Source organism: Notolepis coatsorum (assembly GCF_963971535.1).
Source record: "Notolepis coatsorum genome assembly, chromosome: 4".
Lineage (NCBI taxonomy): Eukaryota > Metazoa > Chordata > Actinopteri > Aulopiformes > Paralepididae > Notolepis > Notolepis coatsorum.
In genome coordinates, this window is record NC_140168.1 from 55799190 (window position 1) to 55820033 (window position 20844).

Sequence of the window (20844 nt, forward strand, 5' to 3'; positions counted from 1 at the left end):
GTGTGTCGGAGGAAGCACGTGATAGCCTCCACTCTCCCAGACCGACTGTGGGGGGTAAGTGCGCAGCGACCAGGAAGGGGATTGGGAATTGGCATAACGACTAACATTGGGATGGGAGAAAATCGGAGGAAAAAGAAGGGGGGAAAAGATTAAAAAAAAAAAAAAAAAAAAAAAAATAGCACTGGTGACGTGAAATCACTGAGCCCAGAGAGGAGTGGTTCGGCAAAAAAATAGTTCAGAGTATATTTGCTTAGAAAACGTAAATGTCGAATTCAATTATTTTTTATTTCTCCACGTGGTAAATACACAGGTCACAACATGTTTACAGGAACGTTTTGGAGTTGTATTTGGAGTGTATTTTTTCGTGACTGTAGGGAACTTCAGGGTAAAGGTCTGACCCACTTCCAGTGATGAAGCTAAGCTACGCTAACGGTGCGGGTGTTCCCTAAGCCTAATGCATGCAGAGAGACAAAAAAGGTATGCATCTTCTTGTCTAACTCCAGGGAAGATGTTAAATAAGCTAATTTCCCAAAATGTTGGAGTTTTCCTTTAAGTGTGTGCATTTTTTATGCAAAACGCCAAGTTCCTTGTTTTATTTCTTCGTAGATATCTTTGCTATGAGTATAATGAGCTAGGTGTGCGGTTTTATGTTTATAAATGCATTATTTATTCGGATTTGGAATATCCACACTAGCAAGAATCTTTATCAGAAAGTTCCGCTAAAGGAAATAAAGGAAGGTGAATAGAATCTTTTAGCATCATAATAAATAAGTCATAAGCAATGTTATACGATGTTAAATGGGGCAAAAACAGCAACAGAAGAGGAACCAAAAATACTAATTAAAAAGACTGTCAACAACACGCCTTTGAATGTGTGTGAGAAATTAAAGACTGCTGTGCGTGTCATTAGGAAAGTAACTTACCCCCCGAGCAGAGCTATCCTGAGGTTGTCTTTGAACACAGGGTTTAAGATGTTTCCCTGCAGACCACCCTGGAGCTGCTTGCTGTGCCACAGACGCAGCCCTGACAGCACCGAGACACATTCATCATGGTCCCTGCCGTCGGAAGCCAGGGGCAGAACATAAGAGCATGATAGAAGTGTGGTTAGGACTCAAGAGTGCTACTGTTTGGAATTCAGTGGAAACACTTCAGAGGATTTAAGGACAAAAAGCTTTGTAGTCTGTTAGCTGGATTTGTTATTGTGACCTTTGTGAGAAGGTTGGTTGGCCCTCTCTGATGGAGAGGCTCAACACACTGGTATTGTTCATTTTTGGCTGGTCCTTGAGGCCCCCCCACCCTCCCAACATGCTCCCCTCTATTGCAGAATGTAAGACCTCGATCACTAATCATTGTCAATCAAGTTGTATGCGTTTTAATTTATTTGCTATCCTTGCTTTTGTCTACCCTTGTCTTGTTGTTGTGATTTGCTGCCAGATTGGATCTGCTGCCAGAACTATCACAACTCGGGACTTGAGAACTAGAGACTCACATCACCGTACTGACTATCTTGTATTTTGCACTAGAGACTAATATCACTGGACTCTCATCACTGGACTATCTTGTGTTTGTACTTTTTTTTATATTATATTGTATTTGTATCTATACTTTAAGTGTACCTATAGTATAGTGTATACCGGTATATAGGACTGTGAAGCTATGCATCTCCCACCCTGTATCACCCCCCCCCCCCCCCCCCATGCTGCTAGTGCTTTGACACCCGAATTTCCCCAAGGGGATCAATAAAGGATCATCTTATCTTATTTTACATGCTGTGATTTCTATACTGTATTTATGATTGCTTATCTCTGTATGTAAACTTGACGTAACTGTAAAGGGCCATTCCGACCGCCTCCAACCAAGTCTAGCAGTGCGGCTGCATTCAATTAATTTCCAATGTAGAGGAACATATGCCGTACCTCACGGCTGCAGACACTCCTCTACATCGTGTACCTCACGGCTGCATATACTCCTCTACATCGTGCACCTCGTGGCTGCAGACGCCCCTCTACATCGTGTACCTCGTGGCTGTATACACTCCTCTACATCGCGCACCTTGTGGTGTTCCACAAGGAAGCATACTAGGACCTTTACTGTTCCTAATTTATGCAAATGACATGTCATCAGCTTGTTCCTGTTCACGGACGAATCAGCCCTGCTGGTCTCTGACAGGGACAAGTTGCAGGTTGAAAAAGCCCTCAGCTCTGAACTCGGTAAAATCTGCAACTTACAATGGGCCTGGTCTACAAGATACACTACAACACTGAGATACCCATGTATCGAAATACTTCCCAAAGGTCCGTGAAATTCCACGACCACAACACCAGAGGGAGTTCCACAAATCATGTTCAACCCAGATTCGGCTCAAACAAGGGACTAAACACATTTTGCAATTATGCCACAATAATGTGGAACGCCCTACCCACAGCCGTACAGGAATGTGAATCACTACCCTCCTTCAAAACTGCTCTCAAAGAGCACCTACGGGTGGCTGCAATTAGAAACTGGCCCCGGTAAATACCCCCCCCCCCTCCAATGTACAGTTTCCTCCCCTTCGGGTGTATATATTTTTTTATGATCTCTTTTTATTACACAGTACTGTATATTTGTATGTCTTGTATGTCATAAATGTCCTGATGAATTGAAAATGGAGGACCCTGATGTAAACAAGACAAAATTAATTGTCTGGTCTGCATCCTCTTAGCAGTTGTTTGTATTGAGCCGTACTGTATTGTACCCATTCTGCAATCTGTTAATAAAGTTTTCAATCAATCAATCAATCAATGGTTGTTGACTCACTTTTGACTGTCCTTCTTCACCCATAACGCCACTGCTGCCTGGGGTAGAGGCTGGTCTAGAAACAACATGCGCATCACATAGTTCTTTGCCAACGAGGGAAGCTCCCTGTCGAAGAACAGGAGCATGAAACACAACAGGAATTAAAGGCACGCCATGGTCGTGTGGAATATGGTTGTGTAATGTAATGTATTCATATGCTGTTCATATAATAATAACCATAGCCGACCCACCTGTAGACAGCCAGGCACGTAGACGGGTGATTATACAATCTGTCCAAGACCTCAGGACTCAGCTCTTTCAGGTATTCGTGTAGGTTCTTGCATTGCAGCTGGACGCGGAACTTCATTATCTGCCAAGACAATTAGCTATAATACACACTCTATACAAGTATAGCCTAACCCAATTTAACCAAACAACCGACCATTCCTCGTCATGCCGCTACACATCACTACTAGCGACATCACAAGGGCTGTCAGAGGAGTCTGTGGGAGACCGACGAGCTGATACACAAACATCTAAGAAACATTTATATTTACCATAGATGTGGGATGTCAGATATCGATGAATTCCTTACATCAATAGCAACAAAATACAGATAAATACGAACATCCTTGTCTTTCTCCCAAGTTTTCACAAAGAAGCCATGTTGACTAATCACGTGACTTCATCCACAAAACAAGCCTTTTGATTGGACAAACTATGCAGCAGGCCGATTCTGAAATCGGGGAGGAGGCGTAAGTATAGACGCGGGGAGGAGAGAGGGGGGGGGGGGGGGGGCAAATGAATGAATGTGGATGAGAGCCGTGATGTAACTTGTAAGTGGTTGCCGATACGGCTGTGGGGGTGCTAGAGACATGATCGAATAGACTTGTATGCGCCTGAATCTCCTGAACACGGCGCGAGCCATTCCTAATCAACTGTCAACATTGGGATTTGAAAAAACTGGATATTTCGCCCCGCCCCCTTCCCCCGGCCCCGCCCCCTCCCAATGTAGTCTCCTCCCCCTCGTATGTATATTATATTATAATTGTCTGCACTGCGCAGCCATGGAATGCGAGGCCATAGATTTAGAATAGATAGAAAAGGGCACATTGTGGTGTATCATAATTAATTTGTTGAATACAATAGGATTTTTATATTACGTTGAATGAATGAATGAAAACTTTATTTAACAGATTGCTGAATGGGTATGAATGAATGAATGAAAACTTTATTTAACAGATTGCAGAATGGGTACAATACAGTACGGCTCAATACATACAATTGTTAAGGGGATGCAGACCTGAGAAAGACGTTTGTCTTGTTTCCATCAGGGTCCCCCATTTTCAATTCATATAGACATATATGACATACATGACATACAGATAGTCAGTACTGCTACATCTATACATTTATGACATACCAGATTTGCAAATACAGTACTGTTTGTGATACAGAAGGAGTCAAGAAAGGGAGTATATACATTTGACGTAGAAACTGTACATTGGAGGAGGTTGGGTGGGGGGGGTTGGGTACATTGGGATATTGACAACCATACTGGGTAATTTACATTGGAGGTGGTTGGGGGGGGGGGGGCGGGGGGCACACTGTATAAACAAGTAACACTGTACATTGAGGGGGGGGGGGAGGAGACACTGTACAAACAAACACAATTGTACATTGAACTATTGACAAAACCATACTAGGTAAATGACTGTACATTGGAGGGGGTTGGGTTAGGATATTTACAGGGGCCAGTGTTGAATTGCAGTCTCCCGTAGGTGTCCCTTGAGAGAGGTTTTGAAAGTGGGTAGTGATCCACATTCCTTTACAGCTTTGGGTAGGGCGTTCCACATTGATGTGGCATAATTGCGAAACATGTTTAGTCCCTTATTTGAGCCGAATCTGGGTTTAACATGATTTGTGGAGCTCCCTCTGGTGTTGTGATCGTGGTATTCACTGACCTTTGGGAAGTACAATACAGTACGGCTCAATACACAGACCTGAGAAAGACGTTTGTCTTGTTTCCATCAGGGTCCCCCATTTTCAATTCATATAGACATTTATGACATACACAATGTGAGAATGCTATTCATCGACTACAGCTCGGCATTCAATACCATAGTCCCCTCCATACTCATAGCCAAGCCCTCAGCATCGACGGGGCACCGGTTGAGAGAGTCAACAGCTTTTAAGTACCTCGGAGCCTACATATCCGAGGACTTGACATGGACCACACACATTGACAGTGTTGTGAAGAAGGCACGACAACGCCTCTACTTCCTCAGGCGCCTAAGGAAGTTCCAAGTCAGTCAGAAGATCCTTAAGAACTTCTACTCATGTACAATAGAGAGCATCTTGACCGGCAACATCACCTCCTGGTTTGGGAATAGCACTGCACAAGACCGAAGCAGACTACAAAGAGTGACACGTTCAGCCGAACGCACAATTGGAGGGGGGCTCCCCACCCTCCAGAACATTTACAACAAGCGTTGCAAGGGCAAGGCTAAGAGAATCATTAAAGACTCCAGTCACCCGAACAACTGCCTCTTTGAACTGCTGCGGTCAGGCAAGCGATACCGGAGTCTCAAGGCGAGCACAGAAAGACTCAGAAGAAGCTTCTATCCCCAGGCCATCAGGCTGCTAAACGAACAATGAATGAACACTACACAACAACAACCACCAAACGCACATAGCACACACATCCACACACACACACTCACTTAAACAAACACACTGTAGCACCCACTCCACACACTTTATAGCACACACCCACTTTAAACAAACACACTGTAGCACCCACTACCCACACTTTATATTTATTGATGAAGGATTGCACTACAACTCGTACACCTTACTGTAAATTGTACCTAAATTGTACCTCATCCCATTTCTGCTTTGCACTAGATAGTACTGTACATTAGTACACTGCATAGTATTGTATATTATATGGTAACTCAGAACATTGTACATATGTCTATACCGAACACTGTGACCTCTTTTTCTTCTTCTAAATTACATGTATACTATGTTTGATACTATCTTGTCTAGCACAGTCTCTGGAGCGTAACAGTAAGAAGCATTTTGTATGAAAGTATTCTGTACTTCTGTATGACAACTATTAAAGAAACTTGAAACACAACATACATGGGAGCATGTCTATGTTCCCCGGGTCCTATGTTCCCCGGGTTCTATGTTCCCCGCTTTGATTGATTGATAGATTGAAAATTTTAGACCACCAGCCCTGATTCCAAACTCTAACCTTAACCAGTTCGAACGAGGGCCTAAGCTTAACCGTTCGAAACAAGGCGGACATTAATAATTAATAAAATAATAATCTATTAATCAATCAAAGCGGGGAACATAGAACCCGGGGGAACATAGGACCCGGGGAACATAGGGATGATCCCACATACATGACATTTATGGCATAGGGACATATAGGTATTTAGTACTGATACATTTGTGACATAAACGGTATTCAAATATACAGTACTGTTACCCCTAGATCCTGACAGAGTATATACATATGATGGGGAGGGGACTGTACATTAGGAGGGGGTGGGTGGGTGGGAGAGAAATATACATACGGCGGGGAGGGAATATATACATGCGGTGGGGAGGAGACTGTCTATTAGGAGGTGGTGGGGGTTTTGGGCATTTACGGTGGCCAGTTTCGAATTGCAGCCTCCCGTAGGTGCTCTTTAAGAGCGGTTTTGAATGTGGGTAGGGATTCACATTCCTTTACAGCTTTGGGTAGGGCGTTCCACATTGATGTGGCATAATTGCGAAACGTGTTTAGTCCCTTGTTTGAGCCGAATCTGGGTTTAACATGATTTGTTGAGCTTCCTCTGGTGTAGTGGTTGTGGTATTCACTGACCTTTGGGAAGTATTTTGACATGTACATGGGTACCTTAGTCGTATAGTGTATCTTGTAGACCAGGGCCCTCATTAATCAACGTGTTCTACGCACAGAGTTGTGCTTACCCTGTGCGTACGATCATTTCTAAGCAAAGAGTGGGATTCATCAATTTCAACTTGAACTTGACTTCGTGCTTATATTTACGCACAGCTCGGACCATGCGTACCTGGCGCCCAGTGGTAGAATATATTATTACAACAAGGAAATGAGCTTCTGTGCATAATAACACTGGATGTTCTGTATGAACCGTAATTCATTATAGTTCATTGTAAAATAGCAACAGTAGTGTAATTATGGTCAAAACCCTATAAATAGCATTTGGAATAATAGATCTTTCTCTCAGAATGAATGCAGCATGGTTTATATAGCGTTATCGGAATATACAGGGTGTAGGCTACTGACTGACTGCGCTCCGCGTAGCTTGATTGATTGATTGATTGAAAAGTTTATTAACAGATTGCAGAATGGGTACAGTACAGTACAGCTCAGTACATACAATTGTTAAGGGGATGCAGACCAGAGAAAGACTTTCGTCTTGTTTACATCAGGGTCCCCCATTTTCAATTCATCATAAATCATAAAGCTCAACTCGTTATTATTTTGCGCACAGACCGCCGAAACACGGGAACGTTTTGATTATATTTAAAAGGCTTTACGTTAAACGAAACAAGTGGAATTTCGAAGCTGTAAGCAGAATACAAGTCATATGAATATAGTGTTCTTCCCCCTTTTTACTGTATAAGAAAGAATAGAAAACGCATTGCAATGACACCAGATAGTGGACAGACTATGTATATGATGGGATTCAAGTTCATGTATTGAAAGGCAGGCTACATCATACATGCAGTGAGATTCATTGTTCTTGTATATGCTCTCGTATTATTGTTTATATAGGCTACCCAATACTGACATCAAAATAGATTGTAGTATGCCTCTAGAAATCATATGCAGCAGGTAGAAAATTGACGGGAGATCCATCGCGATTTGGAATAAAATTGAGGAGAACTTTAATCCCTGGGTATTAATCAAACAACACAGGAAAAGGCAGTCATATTCCAGCGCGGTCTTTATTAGCCGACAACAAAATAGATGCCTCTAAAAATCATATAGCCAATCGAACACAACTAATAAAGGCAGAGTCTTCAGGGTATTCTTGTTTACCAGAGAGGAGATCCGGTACAAGAATCGAGTTCGTTGGTTGACTTTTTTTATTCCATTTTGTCACAGGAAAGATTTGCCTCTAGGATGGAACCCAGGTAGGTAATTTCGTCTTTCCTTGTGACAATATTGTCACCCACTGTAACTGAGAAGCCGTCGGTCTTGCTGAGTTTGTTATTTGAACCGAAGAGAATGGACTCTGTTTTGCCCATGTGTAATGATAGTTTGTTATCAGCGAGCCATATGCAGATTTTGCCTAGTTCCGAGCTGAGGGTTTTTTCAACCTGCAACTTGTTCTTGTCACATTGACACAAATTAAAGAATATTTACACGAAGTTCTCTTTTACCTCTTATTTAATTCATTCATTAATTTAATTGTAGGCACTGTTTATATTGTACATAGTCCTGTGTGTTGTATATTGTGTGTGTCCTATGTTACTTTTGTGTTTATTGTCTCTTTCTATATACACTGTGGGAAGGGGGGCACGTAATTGAATGTTTCTGTATGTCTTCCACAAATTGGAAAATGACAAAGTTGACTTTGACTTTTAACATGTGTCTATAGTGTCAGACACTAATTGTAATGTTAAAAACGGATACTGCTGTTATATAAAGTGAAATTCTACCATGCCTCAATGTATCAACTTTAAACATACACTAAATGTTACTCTTAGAAATGTTAATTTCCATTATTTCCACCATGTGCAACATTTCCTAATGTAGAAGGGTGGATTATCCCTGCTTGTGGGAGTAGTAGTACACAGACACTGGGTAGTAGGATACTATAGTATTGGACCTATATGTACCCCCGTCTTTGGCCTGGAACGTCGTTCTGGAGGGCTTGCAGCTGAAGTGGATGGGGCCCAGGATTTACTAACCTGGGGACTGGTACTCTGGTCTCCCTCGCCTTCCAAGGCGGTCAGCAGTAGCTCCCCACACACCCTCACTTCCCCCAGTACCTCCGACAGCCCTCCCACACCCAGTGACTGTCAGTTCAATAGTATTATTGGGCTTCCCTTTAAGCAGTACCCTTCCTTGACCACCTGTATAGACCCTTCAAATGCTATTCTGTGAATGGGGTGTAAGGGTTAAATAATTATGCAGCCACAATATTTACCCAGGGGTTAGAATAGCAAATGGAAGAAACAGACACACAGACAATGCTCCCAATAAGGTCTACTTTACTGAAGCCTGGGCAGGTTATCAATTACAATTAACACTTTCCATTTATTCATACATGGCACCGGGTGCTCTCACTGTTAATGTAGGGGAAGCTCTTCCCACCTTAGGCACCGTGTGCTCAATACATTAAAACACCCCGCTTGTACTAGGGGAACCCAGGCATAAAGTAGAGAAACATTGGGAATTCAAATAACCAAATAATCATGTTTTTGAGTTTGCAGTGAACCCACAACTAAAAAGATTGGTTTTATCGGGTATCACAGTAGCTAAAAAACTGATTGCATCACGTTGGTTTCAACCGGAAAAAATGTGCCGGAAAGTGTGGTTTCTTACATATCTTGATGTGATATATCAAGAAATATCAACAGCAAGAATTCTAGGGCTCAATGAATCCAAAATGTTAATGTGGTTAGAAGTGGTGGAGAGAATAAAAGCTAGCCTATAATGGTGATGTCTGGTTAGGAGTGAGGGATAATAGAGGTACTATCCAAGAGGGGGTCCGGGAGGGGGGGATTTGAGCTGGAGCATATGTGTGTAGGGTTTTAGAAAATAGGTATTCGGGGTATATTATATACTAACATTTATATAATTGTAACTTCGCTGGATATACACGGTATACGGTTAAAATGTTATTATTGACTATTTTTGTTTTATCCTGTTTCTGTACTTGCATATATTTTAACCACCTTTACTGAAAGTTTCATTATACATTGTGTGTTGAGTACTGACTTTTAATAAGTTTTGTTTTGCAATAATAAAAAAAAATTAAAAAAAAAAAAATAACCAAATAATCAGAATAACAAAAATAAAACCAAGTAAATGTGGGCCCACGTTACCAAAATAAAACCTAACCTAAGCCGGCTTAAATTGTTTGGGGTACCCCTTAGACACTGGTTGTTAGCGTTCACTTGAATGGATGTTGCTGTTGATACACGAGGTACCGGTAGTACTTAGCCAAGATGGCGGACCCACTCTTGTCACCACTCGTCCAGGTGACAAGATGGCGTCGGCGATCCCGCGAGCACAGCCAGCGGGCTGGGCGAACAGCATAGGCAGTGGTTAGCTGGAGGAGCGTGCTGGATGGCGTCCTCTGCTGGTGGGAAGAGGCATCCTCTGTACCGTCTGGGGGACGTCCACTGCTGGCTGTTGCTTGCTGCTGTCGTGCGAGCTAATACTGTTGCTACCCTAAACACAGCTAAGCTTCGGGTCTGGATGCACCCTCCTGCTATATAGGTTGTACTACTAACGCAACGTGGCTGGCTATACCACCGGTCTTCAGCGCCGCGCGCCCGGTAGTCTACTGAAGTCAGACGGAGCCGCTAGCAGCATGCTAATACACCGCACACTGTAACTGCGACTGATCACGGTCAAGTCCACTGCCGAAGAGAGCTTCCTGGTACTCTCGCTCCCAGGTAACTCCCTCTTCCTCGTTGCTTTCCTCTCTTCTCCGCTCCACCTGCCACCACTGCCACTCCGCCCCCTGCTGGCAACCTCCACTGATCCCACTTTAGGACCGCTCCAGAAAGGGAAAAAGGGCTTCGATGTTATTGTTAGTGATTCATACTGAAGCCGGAGAAGAGTAGCACCTCACCTCGTCGTTAGACTGGGCGAGCTATCCAAAAGAACACTGTTAATCACACGTTATACACACACAGGGAAAGTAACAGTTAGTTAGCACTTCTGAATACTTTGTAGAATATTCAGGCTGCTACATTTCCCCCCCACTTTAAATTTGCCAAGTCCTCTGCAAGTTACTCAATGGAACCAGTTTAATGACATGAAAACGGTCCTTAGACCCACAGTTTCACACATTGTTCCATTAGTTTCACACACTGTTCTACAACCATCCTCTTCAGCACGTCGTCCTGGCGATCCCGAGCGGGTAGCCGACCTCTGGTGCTCCTCTGGGGCCAGGTTCGTCCAACCTCCCCTGCATCTGATTCTGCGTCAGATTCATCTGTCTCTGTTGGTAGGCCCTTGGCCACGGCTTCGCCCGCCGAGGCCTCTGAGGAGCCGCCCGCGGCGCCCTCCTCGCCCCCGTCTCCGCCGTCTTCTCCATCCTCGTTTGAGGGGACCGACTTTACCTCTCCTGAAGTCCTCCCGACGCTCCCATCTCCACCCTCTAGGCCCGGTTTGACACCTGCCGGTGAGCGTCTGCACCGGTATTGAAAGTTGCGCCGGTAGCGACGCCGACGAGGCCCCTGTTCCAGGCTGTCCTCGCCTCCTTGACCTCCTGGTCGGAAACCTCAGTGGTAGCTCTGCCTCCAGAGGTCCCGGTCTCCGCCGTCAAGCTCTCTCCTCTCAGGCCCTCTCCTGTTGGGCTCCCTCTGTTCAGGCCCCCTCTGGTCAGGCTCTCTCCTGTCGGGCTCTCTCCTGTTGGGCTCTCTCCCGTTGGGCTCTCTCTGTTCCGCCCCCCTCCTGTCCAGCTCTCTCCGGTCAGGCTCTCTCCTGTCGGGCTATCGCCTGTTGGGCTCTCTCCCGTTGGCCTCTCTGTTCAGGCCCCCTCTGGTCAGCCCCTCTCTTTTCAGACCCCCTCTCGTCGGGCTCTCTCTCCTGCTCTCCCTGGGCAGGCTCTTTCCTCTCAGGCTCTCTCTGTTCAGGCCCCCTCTGGTCAGGCTATCTCCTGTCGGGCTCTCTCCTGTTGGGCTCTCTCCCGTTGGGCTCTCTCTGTTCAGGCCCCCTCTGGCCGGTCCCTCTCTGTTCAGGCCCCCTCCTGTCAGGCTCTCTCCTGTCGGTCTCTCTCCTGTTGGGCTCTCTCTGTTCAGGCCCCCTCTGGTCAGGCTCTCTCCATTCAGGCCCCTTCCTGTCCGGCTCTCTCCGGTCAGGCTCTCTCCTGTCGTGCTCTCTCCCGTTGGGCTCTCTCTGTTCAGGCCCCTTCCTGTCCGGCTCTCTCCGGTCAGGCTCTCTCCTGTCGTGCTCTCTCCCGTTGGGCTCTCTCTGTTCAGGCCCCCTCTGGTTGGCCCTTCTCTGGTCAGGCTCTCTCCTGTCAGGCTCTCTCTGTTCGGGCCCCCTCTGATCGGCCTTTCTCTTCTCAGACCCCCTCCGGTCGGGCTCCCTCTCAGGCTCTCTCGGATCAGGTTCTTTCTCGAACGAGGTCTTAGGGGGCTGGATCCCTCGGACCGTTGCCCGCCCCACTGGTTCCAGCTGGGGCCCCTCCACCTGGATTCACCGTATCTCCACCCGGTCGTACCCGCGGTTCCTCATCTGGATCACCATTCGTCCGGGGCCGACTGGCGAGTACGGGATGGGGCCCGTGGCGATGGGGATGCCCCTCTCGGTGTCCTCCACCTCCGGTTCTGACTTCCTTGACGTGCATACCGGGGCGTAGGCCTCCCGGCTGACCCGGCTGGGTTGGTGGTGAACAACCACCATGGGGCTAAAGCCGACATCCTCGGAGCCAGGGCGATAACTGCGGGGGGGGCGCATCCCCTCCATCCCGTGAAAGAGACCGTCCACTCCGCCGAGGACACCCATCCGCAGAAGTCCCCGGACCACGTCGCTCGCGCGTCCTCGGATGGGGTCGTCCTTCACGAGGAGGATACACTCTTTGGTGAACGTCATCTCTAACCCGTTGGCAGCTTCTGAGCCGTCTCTTGGCTCCTGCAGAGCCACCTGAACACACCGCCTCTCCTGGAGTGCCCTCTCGGTCAACCCCTTCACGGCCTCTTCTTGTTCCAGTCTCGTCACTGGTTCTTCCAGTGTCTCCAGTCATGCCCTCTGCGCCTGGCACTTTTCTGGCAGCTCTTCCACCTTTGCCGCCATCTCCTGCGCGGCTCGGGTCCCTTCGTCGGACGTCATGGTCTCTCTACTGGTCTGTCAAGGAAGTGGAGTAGGATGTTGATCCTGTTCGTGACGCCAAATGTAGAAGGGTGGATTATCCCTGCTTGTGGGAGTAGTAGTACACAGACACTGGGTAGTAGGATACTATAGTATTGGACCTATATGTACCCCCGTCTTTGGCCCGGAACGTCGTTCTGGAGGGCTTGCAGCTGAAGTGGATGGGGCCCAGGATTTACTAACCTGGGGACTGGTACTCTGGTCTCCCTCGCCTTCCAAGGCGGTCAGCAGTAGCTCCCCACACACCCTCACTTCCCCCAGTACCTCCCACACCCAGTGACTGTCAGGTCAATAGTATTATTGGGCTTCCCTTTAAGCAGTACCCTTCCTTGACCACCTGTATAGACCCTTCAAATGCTATTCTGTGAATGGGGTGTAAGGGTTAAATAATTATGCAGCCACAATATTTACCCAGGGGTTAGAATAGCAAATGGAAGAAACAGACACACAGACAATGCTCCCAATAAGGTCTACTTTACTGAAGCCTGGGCAGGTTATCAATTACAATTAACACTTTCCATTTATTCATACATGGCACCGGGTGCTCTCACTGTTAATGTAGGGGAAGCTCTTCCCACCTTAGGCACCGCGTGCTCAATACATTAAAACACCCCGCTTGTACTAGGGGAACCCAGGCATAAAGTAGAGAAACATTGGGAATTCAAATAACCAAATAATCAGAATAACAAAAATAAAACCAAGTAAATGTGGGCCCACGTTACCAAAATAAAACCTAACCTAAGCCGGCTTAAATTGTTTGGAGTACCCCTTAGACACTGGTTGTTAGCGTTCACTTGAATGGACGTTGCTGTTGATACACGAGGTACCGGTAGTACTTAGCCAAGATGGCGGACCCACTCTTGTCACCACTCGTCCAGGTGACAAGATGGCGTCGGCGATCCCGCGAGCACAGCCAGCGGGCTGGGCGAACAGCATAGGCAGTGGTTAGCTGGAGGAGCGTGCTGGATGGCGTCCTCTGCTGGTGGGAAGAGGCGTCCTCTGTACCGTCTGGGGGACGTCCACTGCTGGCTGTTGCTTGCTGCTGTCGCGCGAGCTAATACTGTTGCTACCCTAAACACAGCTAAGCTTCGGGTCTGGATGCACCCTCCTGCTATATCGGTTGTACTACTAACGCAACGTGGCTGGCTATACCACCGGTCTTCAGCGCCGCGCGCCCGGTAGTCTACTGAAGTCAGACGGAGCCGCTAGCAGCATGCTAATACACCGCACACTGTAACTACTATAACCCGCTAACGATAGACGTTAGTCCCGTTAACTCTAGACGTTAGTCCTTCGGTTCTGTATCTCTTACTCACACACTATCGCTGGTACTTCTAGGATAACCCGTCACTAGAAAGTACTTCTCATCACCCGTTGCTCGTTCCAACGGGGCTCTCTTCTTATCACCCGTCGCTCATTCCGACGGGGCTCTCCAACAACGGGGCTCGTTTGAGCACCCGCCCACTGTAACTGCGACTGATCACGGTCAAGTCCACTGCCAAAGAGAGCTTCCTGGTACTCTCGCTCCCAGGTAACTCCCTCTTCCTCATTGCTTTCCTCTCTCCTCCGCTCCACCTGCCACCACTGCCACTCCGACCCCTGCTGGCAACCTCCACTGATCCCACTTTAGGACCGCTCCAGAAAGGGAAAAAGGGCTTCAATGTTATTGTTAGTGATTCATACTGAAGCCGGAGAAGAGTAGCACCTCACCTCGTCGTTAGACTGGGCGAGCTATCCAAAAGAACACTGTTAATCACACGTTATACACACACAGGGAAAGTAACAGTTAGTTAGCACTTCTGAATACTTTGTAGAATATTCAGGCTGCTACACTAAGAACAGCAATGTCCATTCTATCAACTCCAAATCTGTGCTATGAGCTCAATTCTCCCGGTGCATGTAGAAGTAGAATTGCTGTCTTGTTTTGGATGAATGAGTAGGAATGAAAAACGGAAATCTTCTTTTATTAAAGTAGTTTTGACATGTGATATAGATAAAGATATTGTTTCATTGTGTATTGATTAACTTTACATTTGCTCTTCATTACTTTACAAAAGTTATACTGGCACAGTCTAATAAAGCAATGGATTATGGGTAAATGCACCGTTAAAGCATGTAAGACTGATTTTACATTAAACGAATGACAATAATATAGTATAAAGTAGGGTATTATTTGGACTAAAGAATGGTGTTGTCTCACCCTACTCGCATGTTGAGGGAGAGCACCATACATTATACACTGAGAAACCACGGCCGAGAGTGAGCTCTCCAGGAACAACCCCACTTTGCCGGTGGTTACCTAGACCTAGACCTCACCAGCCTAGACAACATCCCCAAATTGGGGAAACTCCGAAAGCTGGAGCTGAGTGACAACAGGATATCAGGTGGTCTGGAGGTGCTGGCAGAGCGGCTGGTGAGCCTAACGCACCTCAACCTCAGCGGCAACAAGTTTAAAGATATCAGCACTCTGGAACCTCTGAAAAAGCTTCCTCAGCTGAAGTCTCTGGACCTGTTTAACTGTGAGGTGACCAACCTGGCTGACTACAGAGACTCTATCTTTAAGCTCCTCCCCCAGCTCACCTACCTGGACGGGTACGACATCGAGGACCACGAGGGAGATGGTTTCGATGATGATGACGAAGACTCCATTGCCTTACAGTTGTGTGTATGTGAAGAAGATGTTCCCACTGAGCAGCAGGAGAGGAGCCCCAGTCTGTACCAGGAGGAGCCAGAGCCCCTACAGATCAAAGAGGAACAGGAGGAACTCTGGATCAGTCAGGAGGGAGAGGAGCTTCCTGTCTCTGTGAAGAGTGAACATGATGAAGAGAAACCTCAGTCCTCACAGCTCAGCCAAACCCAGGACACAGCCCCTCCAGATTAAAGAGGAACAGGAGGAACTGTGTCAAGATCTAGAGGAGGCTGATCAAGACCTTACAACATATGAAATGTGAAAATTAAAGTGAGAACACTCTGTCCTCACAACTCAGCCAAAACCGGGACCCAGAGCAGATTAAAGATGAACTAGATCAAGGGCTGGAAGAAGCTGATTGCTCCAAGATCACAGTTCACCCAGTGAAATGTGAAGATGGTCAAGAGAATTACAAGTACAGTAAATGACCAAGTATGGCTTGGTCAGTATTTCAATGTACAGTGTACAGTTTTTCGTTTTTGATGTGAAGAATGGAGAACGGAACCACGTGACAAGTACATTTTTCAATGTAAAAGCCATGCACGATCTAACGTTAACGAATATGTATAACGTTATGAATAAATAAATAAATACATGCATACAGATCTATACCAGGGTAACGTTATGATACATACATTTTGTTGTTTTGTGCATTTCATTTAGACATGATATTTTATGTGAAGTAATAGCCTCAGCAACCTTTTTGACATGAAGTGCCAGTTTGAAATATAGTTGTAACTAGTGTGCCTGTGCCATATCAACAATATTCCATGCATCGTAATTTTTTTCTTCTCATAATCACGTATTTTTTATGATAATTATTATTAACAATATTATTATGATGGTTGTATCAACCCTAAATCTGAGTTGGGGCGGGGGTGCAATGCAGACAAACAGTTTTGCTTTACTGAGCTCCGTTATCTGGGGGCTGTAGTTGGTCACTTTAAGCTACACACCGGAGCATCTTTTAATCCAGCTTTTTGCTGTTCTCTGATATTTTCTGACATTTTGTTGATGCGTCGCTCGACACTTCAAGCTGACATGGGGATATCTTTTATCCTTGATTTGATTGTCTCTTTGTTTGGCAAGCCTTCAAACAAAACATCTGAGCTACAGACAGTGGCGGACTGGCCATCGGGACGTTCGGGACGAATCCCGATGGGCCGGAACCAAAGTGGGCTGGTCCAAAAAAAAAAAAAAAAAATTATTTTTTATACTTTTTTTTTAACCTTTTTTTTGTTTAACTTTTTTTTTTGGGCCAGTGTGTGGGCCAGTGTGTGGGCCACTAATGTGGGCCGGTGTGTGGGCCAGTGTGTGGGCCAGTGTGTGGGCCAGTGTGTGAGTCGGTGTGTGGGCCACTAATGTGGGCCAGTGTGTGGGCCGGTGTGTGGGCCAGTGTGTGAGTCGGTGTGTGGGCCACTAATGTGGGCCAGTGTGTGTGCCGGTGTGTGGGCCAGTATGTGGGCTGGTGTGTGGGCCGGTGTGTGGGCCAGTATGTGGGCCAGTCTGTGGGCCGGTGTGTGGGCCGGTGTGTGAGTCGGTGTGTGGGCCACTAATGTGGGCCAGTGTGTGTGCCGGTGTGTGGGCCAGTGTGTGGGCCAGTATGTGGGCCGGTGTGTGCGCCGGTGTGTGGGCCAGTGTGTGGGCCGGTGTGTGGGCCAGTGTGTGGGCCAGTGTGTGGGCCGGTGTAGTGTGTGGGCCGGTGTAGTGTGTGGGCCAGTGTGTGGGCCGTATGTGGGCCGGTGTGTGGGCCATTATGTGGGCCGGTGTGTGGGCCAGTGTGTGGGCCGGCAATAAAACAATAAACAAGTTGCATAAACTAAATCAGATTAAAAATGATCACAGTTCTGGTTTGCCTTAAGATGCAGTTTAAGATGGGTCTTGAACATGGAGTATGTAGGGCACTCTCTAATCACAACTGGTAGGCTATTCCAGTAGTTACCACTTTTAACAGAGAACACAGTTTTTGCAATGGTAGTATACCGAAAAGGCACCTTACAGTCCCCTCTACTGATGGCCCTGGTCGTAATGCCAGTGTCTGCTTTCTGTTGGATGAACTCATTCAATGGGGGAGGGGCAAGTCCATGCAGAACCTTGTACATGAAGCAAGTATATTTGAAAACTTGGAAATTCTCGAAACTTAGCATGTTATGTTTTTTTAAAACATTACAGTGATGAAATGAAATTGGTTTCCTATCAAATACTTTTATGGCTTTTTTGTAGAGTAATTCTATTGGTGTAAGAGTAGTGACATATGAAAGAGACCAGTTGATAAAACAGTACTCGATGTGTGATAAAATCATTGAATGCAGAAACATCCTTGCAGCATTAACTGGCAGGCAGGGCCTGATCTGCCTGAAGTTTTCGATGTTAAACTTGACTGTGTTTGTCACTTTCTTCACATTACTTTTTGAAGGTCAATGTAGAGTCCAATGTGACCCCAAGATACTTGAATTAATGTACAATGTCCAGCTCCGCCTCTCCCAGAAACACATTAGAGTGAGTGACCTCTACTGGTGACTTTGTGAACATCATACACACTGTTTTCTTGGTGTTAAGTGAAAGACATGCTTTTGTTAGCCAGTCTTGAATGAGACATGAGACATCAGTGAATGATATTCACGTTTCCTCCCAACCGCGAGTAGGCCTAGAAGCGCAGAAATGGAGAATGCAAAAAAAGAAAGGGTGGAGCTGAAAAAGCTAGAATTGCTAGTGAAAGACGCAGAACAATGTTCTAAAATTACAGACATGTTTAGTAGAGGAAGGGCTGGCGTTAGAGTAGCTGCTGCTGCTAATGATGATGAAGTTCAAGTGGAAGGAACCAACAGTAACATGACAGGTGCGTGCAGTAGCCTAGTGCATATTCTACTGTTGGTGTGTGCCGGTTCATGAGGGCTAGCTAGCCTATACTAGTTCTTGCAGTGATTTCAGTCATTCTATTACAAGACAATGTGCTTTCCGTATTCCTGATTCCTTACAGCACGTGGACGTAAATAGTCGTGACTCGTGACGTTTTTTCTCTGACTAAAAGTTTAGTTAGCAATGTTAGGACTAGTGCCCACCACAGCATCAGAAGCTAAAGTGCTAACCTAGAGAGCCAATCAGAACCTAGGACGGGCTGCAAATTAATTGGCTACTAATATTATAATAGTAAATACTCAAATAAAATACTATTATGTTCCCTTTCAAATTTTCATGTTGATATAATATTGGTAATCTAATTGATTGAATTGATTAGTTGCCATTTTACATGCTTAAATAAGATGTACCTTAGAATTCCCAACAGTTAGCCATGTTCTCGATTAGTCTCATCTACATGTTTGTAGATAACCACAGCTAACTAGCTTAAGCTAACAACTAGGTCAACTACTACCCCGTAGTTAAACAAATGTGATTGCATATAACAGCTAACTGCTACAGCTAAGTTGGTAGTTAGCCTATTCCATTAATGTTGAATGTATTTATGAAGGTTGTTGATGGTGGTTGGCGCTGAATAGCAGACATGATTCCGTCAGTCTGCCACAGGGAAGCTGTGTTTGCTGATGCTGCTCACGACCACCAGTAGCGTATGACTGTGAGTGTGAATGCTTGATGGTTTCTGTGAAGCGCTTTGTGGAACAATGCTGATATACAGTTAAGAATGAGTAATTCGCTTTTGGTTTTTAAGAAAATGGTTTGTAAAGCTATTTTTGAAAACTACAAGGGTGAATAATACTGTTTTTTTTTTGCTATTTTCTTTTAGAATACTGTTTTGGAGTTAATTTTTAAATTTTTTGTTAAGAATATAGGACAGGCATAGGCTATATAAGCATTGCTTCAGTCTGTACCTTCTCAGTCACTGTAAAATCAAATATTGTTAAATGATGGTGTATATTGTATTGTGTGAGATGATGACTGAATAAACTACTACTACTACTACTACTACTACTACTACTACTACTACTACTACTACTACTACTACTACTACTACTACTACTACTACTACTTTGGGTGTTTTCAAAAGGCTGAAAAACGCTGTATGAATTCAAGCCATTATTATTGATTGCTGATGTTCTTCTTATGCAGTTGACTGAGGAAAGAGAGAGCGCCCAGTCCAGCACAGCTGACCCTGAGGGGAGAGAGAGTGCCCAGTCCAGCACAGCTGACCCTGAGGGGAGAGAGAGAGCCCAGTCCAGACAGACAGACACACAGAGAGAGAAAGAGAGAGAGAGACACAGAGAGAGACACACAGAGAGAGGGAGAGACACAGAGAGAGAGATACACACACACACACAGAGAGAGACACATACACAGAGAGAGAGAGAGAGAGAGAGAGAGGGAGAGAGAGAGAGAGAGAGAGAGAGAGAGAGAGAGAGAGAGAGAGAGAGAGAGAGAGAGAGAGAGAGAGAGAGAGAGAGAGAGAGAGAGAGAGAGAGAGAGAGAGAGAGAGAGAGAGAGAAAACAAGCTCTTGGAATGGGTGTCTGGGAGGAAGTGGGGGGTCTTTCGATGTTGATTAAACGGCAAGCAACTAATGTCATGAGTGCCAAATTAAAGGACAATAAATCCAATCTAACTGAAATTGTCTAGCACAGACCTTTTCTATGGATCAAAACCTCAATATTATTATGGTGTAGTTAATACTTCATGTATCCTTAATCCCTAGGCTAATGAGGCACTAAGATGTTAGTAAAAAAAAAAAACATATGCCAATGACAGGAAGTAACGGTATATATATGTGTGTGTCTCTGTGTGTGTGTGTGTGTGTGTGTGCACTGTGCATGAGTGCACATCTAGGGGCGGTGTGTAGATTTGGTCTCCCTGATGTTGACTCCTTAGCCACAGCCTTGGGTTGTTTAATACTAGATACTAAATAAGTGTTTCATAACGGCCGTTGTGTGGGCCGGTTTCGGAGCCGGTGCGTGGGCCGGTGCGTGGGCCGGTGCGTGGGCCGGTGTGTGGGCTGGTGCGTCTGAATGTCCCGGGCTGAATTTGTGTCCCAGTCCGCCACTGGCTACAGAGAAAAGCCTCCTTGATATACTCGCCAACAGTGAATGGCTTTCCACATTTCGCAATGCAATGAGCAATGCGATAGCTTGCTTCAGTTGCGTAGTTTTTAGCAGTCGTGAACACTGAGGGTGCTGGCTTGCTTTCCATACCTGGCCACGGCACGTTTAATCGATTCTGCTTTAACTTTTTTGATGCTTCGTCTCAAATGGCGTTTCACACCTGACGTTCTGCAAACTACATTTTCTAAACAAAGTACACACAGCACGGTCCTTCTGACACACAAACCCGTAGTCG

General features: G+C 45.8%; 1 protein-coding gene across 1 annotated transcript in view; it reads right to left on the reverse strand.

Moving 5' to 3' along the window:
• The window catches only part of gtf2h4 (general transcription factor IIH, polypeptide 4), a 39125-nt gene extending 35659 nt beyond the window's left edge, over positions 1 to 3466 (reverse strand). Inside the window, exons 1-4 of the mRNA XM_084312610.1 lie at positions 3333 to 3466; positions 3027 to 3145; positions 2797 to 2901; positions 924 to 1055 (exon numbers count right to left, since the gene is read on the reverse strand). Of these exons, the coding sequence (XP_084168736.1) occupies positions 924 to 1055; positions 2797 to 2901; positions 3027 to 3145; positions 3333 to 3335 (359 nt within the window). The 5' untranslated portion in view covers positions 3336 to 3466. The remainder of the gene's footprint in view (positions 1 to 923; positions 1056 to 2796; positions 2902 to 3026; positions 3146 to 3332) is intronic.
• Positions 3467 to 20844: the final 17378 nt, after the last annotated feature.